We start from the raw sequence: 9606 nt of genomic DNA on the forward strand, positions 1-9606 counted from the left end.
TGGATGTTAAGCACACTACTCAAGCCTCATTGAGAAAGTAGTAAGATGGAACACAGTCCTAAAGCACATTGCGGAAGTTCACGTGTCCTTCCACAGCTACCTTTAATATCATAGTTGGTTATTTGAAAAAAGATGATTTATTTCCCCCTGCTTCACACTGACACTTGGTGAAACTATCAGGAAGATTGTTTCTACATTTTGCATTCAACTACCTCAGTGTCACATATAGAGGTACTATAACCTCTCATCTCCTACTTGATACTATTCTATTTATACATCCAAGAATTGCATTAGTGCTTTTGGCCACAGCATTGCAATAGGAGCTCCTGTTCATTTGATTACCCACCGTGACCCCCAAGTCTTTGTCAGAGTCACTGCATCCCTCATCCTGTAAGCATGGCCTACATTTGGCCATATGTCTAATGAATACAACAGAGTATTACCACAGATAATGCTGAAGAAAAAGAGAGACACCAATTTAGAGGGAAAGTGACAAAATGGCATCTAAATAGTAAACATCTATCTTAATATGCATACATGCAAATATCTGATTTGTACACGTGCATTGAGTTAGGCATCCACAAACCTAACCTAAAACCTGGCCTAAAATGCATATGCAGGCCCCTCTGAAAATCCTAAATTCATTTTCATTTCTCTTCTTTCTTACCCAGCCCTTGCTGTGTGAAACTTGTTTTCCTCTTCGTCTCTGTAAGTGCCCCTTGGTTTCCACTAGGGTAGAACCTGGAATCATGCTGAGCCCTCTATTCATTCTATCCCTGCAGTTGTACATTGTACATGACCCTCACTCAAATGCTCCGTGGAGATCAGCTTTCCTTCCTTGAACGAGTTTCACCCTTTTGGGGGTGAGAATGAGAGGGGATCTATTCTTTGGGCTGGAGAGTGGGATCAAGAGTGCCTTAACACTGGGAACAGGGTGAGCAAATGTAATCAACAGTTGATTGTCCTTTAGACCCCACATGTTTGTAGTCAAAGACAACAGATGAGAACTCTCATTCTAGTGACATCATTCATTACACCCATAGAGGCAATGCACACATGTCTAACCTAGGTTCTAAATGCAGTCAACTCACTGGTAACTGCCTTGGGCAGCGGTTCTCAAACTATGGGTCAGGACTCCAAAGTGGGTTGCAACCTCATTTTAATGGAGTCGCCAGGGCTGGCTTAGACTTGCTGGGGCCCAGGGCTGAAGCCCGGGCCCTGCTGCCCAGAGCCAAAGCTGAAGCTCAACAGCTTGAGCCCTTTGCGGCGGGGCTCAGGCTTCGGCTTCAGCCCTGGGCACCGGAGCTCAGGTTACAGGCCCTCTGCCCTTGGGGTTCAGCTTTGCTCCCACCCCCACCCCAAGCGGTGGAGCTCAGGCTTTGTCCCCCCCACCCAGGGCAGTGGGGCTCAGGCTTCTGTTCCCCCTCCTGGTGTTGTGTATTAATTTTTGTTGTCAGAAGGAGGTCGCGGTGCAGACCCCCTGGTCTTGGGCAATGTCTGGTGTTTTTCTCATGCAGCAGTCATTTGGCTCAGAGGAATGGAGCTCTCCTGTATAGAAGTGTGTACTTTACTGCAAATTCCCACTCCGTATCTTTTCTCTTCTGGTCATGGAAAGAACCTAGGAAGCAAACAGTCCTGGCATAGTGGAGGAGGACCATGGCCACAGTTCCTCAGGGCATCCCCAGTGACCCAAGTGTCAGGGTAGCGAACAAAATCTGAGTAGAACAGTTGTGAAGACAAGCCCCCATGGACATTGGCCCCAGGCATGTAACTTCATTAAGTACTGATGGGAGATGGCCTGGGCTGCAGGATCCTGTAATGGTAGGGAAATAACTTGAGGGAGGTGATTGAAGAGAAGGTTGGGCTGTCAGTTTTGCAAGTTTTTAACATTTGGCAGGCCATGGTAAATGCTAGGCTCCCCCATAGTCTTAACCTCACCCTGGTAATGCTTGTTAAAACTACAAACTGCCTTGTCTTCACTAAGCTTTTACCCCATGTTCGTTACTACATTTGCTAATATGAGTTAAGAATGCATCTTTTTCCTATTGAAGACCCACTATTGGAGGTAGCTCCAGTGGCCAGCAGTCACCAGCTCCAGCATCAGTGCAGGTCTGGAAGAGGCACTGGAGTACAATAGCAATTATGGCTGTTCTGAGCAGCATGGGATTCGATAGCAGTCGTACAAAGTGCCAGCAGCTCTAGAGTGGCTGTGGCCCTCAGCAGTGGCAGCTCTCTAGGTGGATCCTGGAAAATCTAGTGAGGGGTGAAGGACAAGAGGCAACGACCAATGAAGAGTGAGCTAGCTACATTTTGTCGGCTTCTGCCTTCCCCCTTTCCCTTCCCTTCTACCCCTTTCTGTTCATGACTCCAGAACGAGGAGTTCAAGAAAAACAAAAGTATCATGAGAGTTGGCAACACTGAAATTATTCTCTTCATCCAGTGTTTGGGATGGTGGGTTGTCCTTCAAGTTATATAAACTGTCATGTATGCATTTTTTATCTGCATGTTGTGTAAAGTTGTCATTTAGGATTCTCTACAATACTTTGTTGAGAGCTATTGGGCTGCAGTTGGGAAATAAAAAAACAGCTTGGGTTAAATCACATTAGTTTAGTATTTGTTAAAACAGCTTTGAAGCTAAAAATCTATGCTGATTTACACCAGTTGGCTTCTACGGGGCTTCACAGGGGCAAGTTAGGGCAGAATTCAGCAATGGATGTCTTAGAGGGTATAATTTTCAACTGAGCCCAGGTGACTTGGATTGTCAATACTTGTGCTCCTAAATCACGAGAGCTCTTGAAAATCCCACAGATGGAGAAGACTTAATTTGACTTCAGTTTAAAAAAACATTTTCAACCCAGATGGTGAAAATGAAAGCAGACTTACAAACTCTTTCAGTTTGGGCAATCAAGGGTTTAACAGTAACATTGTGTAAGGCATGTTTTTAAAACACATTATTGGTTTGTTGCTGTCTGTTGAAATAGCAGCTCCTTTTGGAAACACAAAGGTTTGCATAACTTTTTCATGTGTGCTTACTGCATACTGCCTCCCATATTTGTATGTGATATTTTAAGCTTGATTACCTCCCGATGTTGATATGACTGTGCTGCCTCTCTAAATTCAGCTGATGCCTCTTGGCTTCATTGTATGTTTCCAAAAATACAAACTTCAGCACCACAGGATTCAACCAAAATAACTGCTGAAAGGAAATAGTGGCAGTACACCTAGGTAAGCTAAGCAGGAAAGGAATATTGAATGTTAAATGTACAGTACTGCTGTCAACAGTTCTGTCTCGTATGCTGGACTTTCGTCTGTGTGAATGCTTTCTAACTTGCTCTTTCTGCTCTGTTTCTTCATGCTTTCCTGGATTCAGAGAGAGGTAAATGATTTTCATTTCTCCATCATTTTCCATGTTTATCTGCCTAGCACTCACCAAACAGTGCCAGTATCAGTCATCATTGTCTTACAAAAGCTAACCTGTAGTGAAGTAAACTAATCCTGTACCTGATCACATTTTTAATCCAGTAATGACAGTATTGCCAACCCCATGCATTCAAAAATCATGTGACTAGCTATAAATCATGAGATTTGGGGGGGAAATCAGGATTTTTACATGCCTTCTGATGTTTGAGAATTTAGGGTTCACATTTTCCAGCTCTTTTCTGTGGCCATGAGGACTAGATACTTTTTTTATTAAATAAAAGCTCAGCTTCTCACATAATTACATGACTCCAGAACGAGGAGTTCAAGAAAAACAAAAGTATCATGAGAGTTGGCAACACTGAAATTATTCTCTTCATCCAGTGTTTGGGATGGTGGGTTGTCCTTCAAGTTATATAAACTGTCATGTATGCATTTTTTATCTGCATGTTGTGTAAAGTTGTCATTTAGGATTCTCTACAATACTTTGTTGTATTGGAACACGTACAGTACTATTCTACTATATTGTTATCATTTGCTTTGCAGCTCCAGGGCTACAGTCAGGCAGCAATTTCATACTGGTAGAATTATTCTCTGCAAGTTAGAATTAGGTGTCGGCCTCAGTCCAGTTTTGTTTGTTCTTCTAGATAGTAAAGGCCTGGCATTGGAACAGGATGGAAGGGAGATAGTTTAGAGATGTGGACAGTTCCTTGGGTTTGCTTCAAGGAATATAATGAGACTACTTTACAAGCTTGACTGGTTTTTAATCAATTCTTTAGAAAGCACTGGCCTAGGGAAATGTTTGAACTTTCTTGGTGATTATGGCTTTGCAAGCTAATGTACATTTCATGCATGTAAGAAGTGATGCTCATTCTAGGCTAACATTAACAAAAGTGTTCTGTGATCTGCTTCTCTGGTTGTGAACATACTGTGATTACTTTTTCTGTCTGAATAATAAAGAACAAAGGGAACTATCACTCCCAACTGCTTAATAAGGCAAATCTCAATGAAAACACTGTTCTAGTATTTGCTGCCATCTTCAATTAAATGTGCAGTTGAGCTTTGAGCATCTCAATTTGATTTCTTTATCAGTTATTTAAATATTCCTTACAAAGGCTTGCATCTTTCACTTGTATCTACGAAAGTAGGATTGTTGTCTAAAATATCTAAATATTAATGTACTATAGTAAATGTTTATCCAAGTTACATGATTGGCATCAAAGAGGCTGTTCAAAGATTTAAAGGCACACTATTATATTTTATATGAATTTAGTATTTATGAAAATGACTAACCTGGAGAATGGTGCACAGTGTGAGTAGCAGCAGTATAGTCTTTCCCATGCTGGCTCATCCATGTATCTTAGCTCTAGAGGTGCTCTCTCCAAGGCGAAGTAGTTGAATCCCTTTATACATTTAATAAACTTTCTGAATTAAGATGGGACTTCTTCTCTAAAAGAACTGCAGTGTGCAGGTTCATGCTAATAAAATATCAGGGGTCAGAACCTCAGCTGGTGTAAATTGGTGTAACTCCACTGAGTTGAATGGGGCTGTGCCAATTTCCATTAGCTGAGGATCTGACTCAAAACCTCTACCTCTAGCCACACAAAAAACCCAGTGAAAATCCAAATTTGAAATGGAAGCCCTGTGCTAACACTCTCTTCCTGACTCGTCATACAGTTCCTGCCCCCTAACTAGAGCCAGTCGGGAATTCTTGACTAAATGGTTTTCATCAGAAAATGTCAGTTTGTCTAAACTGAAACTTTTGCGGGAAAGGGTTGATTTTTGGCAAAACTTTCTATCGGGAAGGTTTCTCAGATCCAGGATGGTGTTTCTGGTGAGAGAGAGAGAGAGAAAGAGAGAGACCCACCGCAGAATGTGGGGAAAGGGTGCATGATTCATTATGCTTAATAGCCATCCCTTTACCTAATCAGGATGTAGTGCTAAGTCTGAAGAGAATCCAGTCTACTCCTCTGTTGGAAGGGTGATGTCTATGACATGGAGACATAGTTATATGGAAAATACGTGGGGGCACTCAGAGCTTTGAGAAGACGATAGCACGTACAGGAAATTGGGAATTAAAACCCTAGAAGCATAGAAATATTTTCAGATTGGAGCATAGCTTGGAGCCTAAGGTCCTAAAGATCTGAATGTCACAGAGGTGTCAGGTATGGGGGGCAGAAGAAGGGGTTAAAAATTAAATATTTTGAAAGGGTGGGAATGATCTCTGAGATGCCAACTAATAATAGAAAGGCTGGGGCTTACTTTCACTGTAAGAACCTTGAATATAAGGTTGCCAAGTTACAATTGTTAGGATTCACATTCCCACTCAAAGTGGCCAAATAAACAATGCCCAAGGAGACTATTTGAGAGTTAGTAAGTGATCTAAAAAAGCAATTGGAGAGAAATTCAGAGGCTTCCAATACAGGATAATTAGCAATACAAGCTATAAGCATGAATGTATTAAAAAGGTAAGTAGCCTTCAATGCTAGATCATGCAAGGAGAATTCAATAATTGCATAAAAGTAACTGATGTTATTCTAAAAAGAAACAAATTTTTAAGTTCTCATCTGAAAGAGAGAACTGAAATAAGAATTCTGGGGCTGCTAGTGAGAGAGGGGACCTATCTATTTCTGTAAGGGGGGAATCCTCTGTCAGAAATCCTGCATCCTCTCACCTAGGGTTGCCAACTTTCTACTCTCACAAAACTGAACACCCTTGCCCAGCCCCTGCTCACTCCCACCCTCACTCACTCATTTTCACCGGGCGGTGGGGGCTGATGGGTCTGGGGTGGGGCCAGGGATGAGGGATTTGGGGTGCGGGAGGGGGCTCTGTGCTGAGGCTAAGGGGTTCTGAGTGTGGCAGGGGGCTCTGGGCTGGGGCAGAGAGTTGGGGTGTGGGGCAGGAGATGAGGACTCTGGGGTGCTCTGGGCTGGGATTGTGAGGTTCAGAGGGCGGGAGGGGGAATCAGGGCTGGGGTAGGGGGTTGGGGCACGGAGGAGGTGGCTCTGGGGTGCAGGCTCCAGGCAGCGCTTAACTCAAGCAGCTCCCGGAAGCAGAGGCATGTTCCCCGTCCAGCTCCCGGAAGCAGAGGCATGTCCAGACGGCTCTGCGCACTGCCGCATCCAGAGGCGCTGCCCCCACAGCTCCCATTGGCTGCATTTCCTGGCCAATGGGAGTTGCGAGGGCAGTGCTTGAGGCAGGGCCACATGTGGAGCCCCTGCCTGCCCCTATGCGTAGGAGCCGGCGAGGGGACATGCCGCTGCTTCTGGGAGCCATGCAGTGCGGAGGCTAGCAGAGAGCCTGCCAGCCCCGCTGCGCGCCACTGCCAACCGGACAGTCAACAGACCGGTCAGCAGTGCTGACCAGAGCCGCCAGGTTCCCTTTTTGACCAGGTGTTCCTGTCGAAAATCGAACACCTGGTCATCCTACTCTCATCATGCATGATCATGTTAAGGTGGACAAGCATTCTGTACTGGATTACAATTAGAAAACTGAAGGAAGGTGCAGGTCCACAACAGAATGTGGTTGTTGGCCTGTTGGATCTAAGACACACAAATCAAAATTCATTTGAAACCTTAAAAATTAAAGAAACTACTGTGCTAAAAAGGATTACATATACTCTAATGCACAAAGTGAAAAAAATGTGTGTTTTGGCACAGAAAAATGTAGAATCTCTAACTGATTTCTTTTTTGTCAGTCTTGCAAATTAGAATCACAGCTCAGATGGAAAGGATTATAGGACGTGTTTTGAAGTTGGGTGGTTTGCTGGTGGTGTGTTTTGGGGTTTTTTGCTTGGTTTGGTTTGTTTTTTTCCAGGAAGAGGGAGGGAGGTTGTCTCACCCTGTGGGCAGCTAATGGATAACATGAAGATGAAAAATCCCTTAGTAAACCATGCAAGAACTCTGATTTTGATGCTGATATGGATATTGTTTCCTTGTTGGAGAGTGTTTGTTTTGGCTTTTGGCTTTAAAATTATGATTATACAGAATTCTCCACATCCTTGCAAGCTCCTCAGCATTGGCCTAATACAAAGCCCATTGAAGTGAATAAAAACACTTCCACTGACTTCAGTAGGTCTTGAATCAGGCCCTGTGTCCCAAAAGGAACTACATGTGGTTATAGTTTTCAATTCTGTAAAGACAGTAAGCAGTTTACCTCTTAATAGCATCTTAATCCTGATTTGAAACCCCTACCTCTGTAAAGGGACAGTGCTGGCAAAATACTGTTTAAAATGTTAATCCAGAACTTCAGACCTTTTTCATATTCTGAACCATATTTTTCCAAAGAGATTTGCTTGTGGATCACCTCCCCTCCCAGGTGGCAACTACAGCAATTGCTGACATGAAAAAGTTATATCAGAGTCATGGTTTTGTCAGTGTTTTATTTGTCCCTTTTTCTCTTATCTCAGTGCCTTTCCCATCTGTTCCGTTCCTCTCTCTCCTTTTGCTCACCTACATATGCTTCCCAGCCACTTGGTCCTCTGTTCCCCCAGACTTTCATTCTCTAATGATGGATGTCAATTCTAACTCCATTAATAGGTTCAATCCCTGTGGTTGCTCTTGACTCCTCACCTCTCCCCCTTCTCTTACATTGCTGTGACCACTGCTGCAGCCCTCACATTCTCTATAGGAGATGCTGGCTGGTGGTCACGTGGTGCTGGCTCTCTTCCTTTTTTCCTGCAGTTTTTAGTTTCCAGGTAGATCCTGGCAGTAAAGAACCTGGAGGTTTGTAGAAGCTGGTAAGGAGAAGGAGAGCAAGCCCCATATTACTAGCCAACTCCCTGCAGTCCACAAGCATGGTCCAGCACTGGTACATGGACCACACTTGAGGAAAGGTAGACATTGACTATCATTTTTCTTGTTTAATTCAAATAATTTTCTTCCTCAGCCCAGAGGATATACTTTCCTGTGTCAAGGATTATTGTTTCAATTTGTAAAATATAAATCTATAAATACAGTGGAAATCAAAATTACACTGATGCAAGAAAATATTTCTATTTGTTTTTAATCAGTGTGTTTTGTTTTTGATAAGTCAACCTTTGCTTATTTCAGACTTAAATGTTAGTTTTATTTTTACCAAAGAAATTAGCTAATACATGTCTACATTGTTGAAAAGGTAAAATTTTAGATTGGAAAGGTAGTACAATATGTGCCATGCTTTCATGGTGAGATTAACTGGGATGTGTCCCAGGGCGTTAGTCTAACATCGACTGCTATTCAAAAAGGGTAGCGTTACCATAAATTCCATTTAGCGTAATCACATTCACTTAATGTTTAGTGGTTAAGTGATGCTTAACCGGGTGTTAAATAGGCAAGCTCCGGTCAATTAATACAGAACTTTATTGAAATAAAGATGAAGTATTCCTTTTTATTGTCCCATTTTTATTCAGTACCATTTTTTTAAAAAAGAAAAAAGGTCTCTTCCTTAATAATAAGCAACAGGACATCCTAATTAAGAGGATTCTACTGTATTTTCAGCTCTATAGCAGAGCCAAGCTACAATCTTATGCCAAAAAAAAAAAATTCTCATCCATTTTTCTGGTCAGTCTGTTTTATGGCTTCTGTTTGAAATAACGATTCAATCCCAGTTCTTATGTACTGTAAATTCTCATTAGATGGAGTATAGGATACATGCACAAATTATAGAAGTTTTCATTGCAGGGTAAGGGAAATGTTCATTTTTACAGCAAACCCCAGAATAACTGGCATCATCCTGGAAACCATTCTGTCGGGATCCAATTACAGTTTTGAATACTGTGTTCTGCTGCTGAGATTCTTCTTCACTGTAGGCCCAAGCCCGAAAAGGTAAAGGGCTTATGAAAGTTGTTGTCACCTCAAAGATTTTTCACACTGAAATAGGGAACTGTTCCTGTTCCACTGACATTAATGGCAAAATTCCTTTTGACTTCAGTAGGAGCTTCTGCACATGCTTAGCTTTATGCATGTGAGTATCCTAGTGGGATAGGATTTGATGGAGTTAGGTATGATCAGTGTCAAGCTGACAGCCCCTTGGGTATTCCAATCTATCTTGTCACCTAGGCAAGCTTAGCTTTGTGACAGATGGTCCCTTATACCAAAAATCACAATAATATTCAGGTAACTCCCTGTCCCAAAGGATCAGTCACTTAACCCAGGTCAGTTGTACCTTAGATTTCACACCAAAGACAATGCTTGTAACCAATCCTATAAT

The 9606-nt window shown here is 42.5% G+C and overlaps 1 protein-coding gene across 16 annotated transcripts in view; it reads left to right on the top strand.

Annotated features, from left to right (window-relative positions):
• APBB2 (amyloid beta precursor protein binding family B member 2) overlaps positions 1 to 9606 on the top strand; it is a 343676-nt gene that overhangs the window by 303190 nt on the left and 30880 nt on the right. For 8 of the 16 annotated variants that reach the window (XM_034771095.1, XM_034771094.1, XM_034771089.1 and 5 more), the window contains one exon: positions 3371 to 3376. The exons of 5 other annotated variants lie outside the window; for them this stretch is intronic. In XM_034771095.1, coding sequence (XP_034626986.1) covers positions 3371 to 3376 — 6 coding nt within the window. Of the gene's footprint in view, positions 1 to 3100; positions 3226 to 3370; positions 3377 to 7729; positions 8252 to 9606 lie in introns of those variants that run through there. 3 more of the 16 variants (XM_034771101.1, XM_034771103.1, XM_034771106.1) reach the window with 3 other exon arrangements.

Source organism: Trachemys scripta, chromosome 5, assembly GCF_013100865.1.
Source record: "Trachemys scripta elegans isolate TJP31775 chromosome 5, CAS_Tse_1.0, whole genome shotgun sequence".
Taxonomy (NCBI): domain Eukaryota; kingdom Metazoa; phylum Chordata; order Testudines; family Emydidae; genus Trachemys; species Trachemys scripta.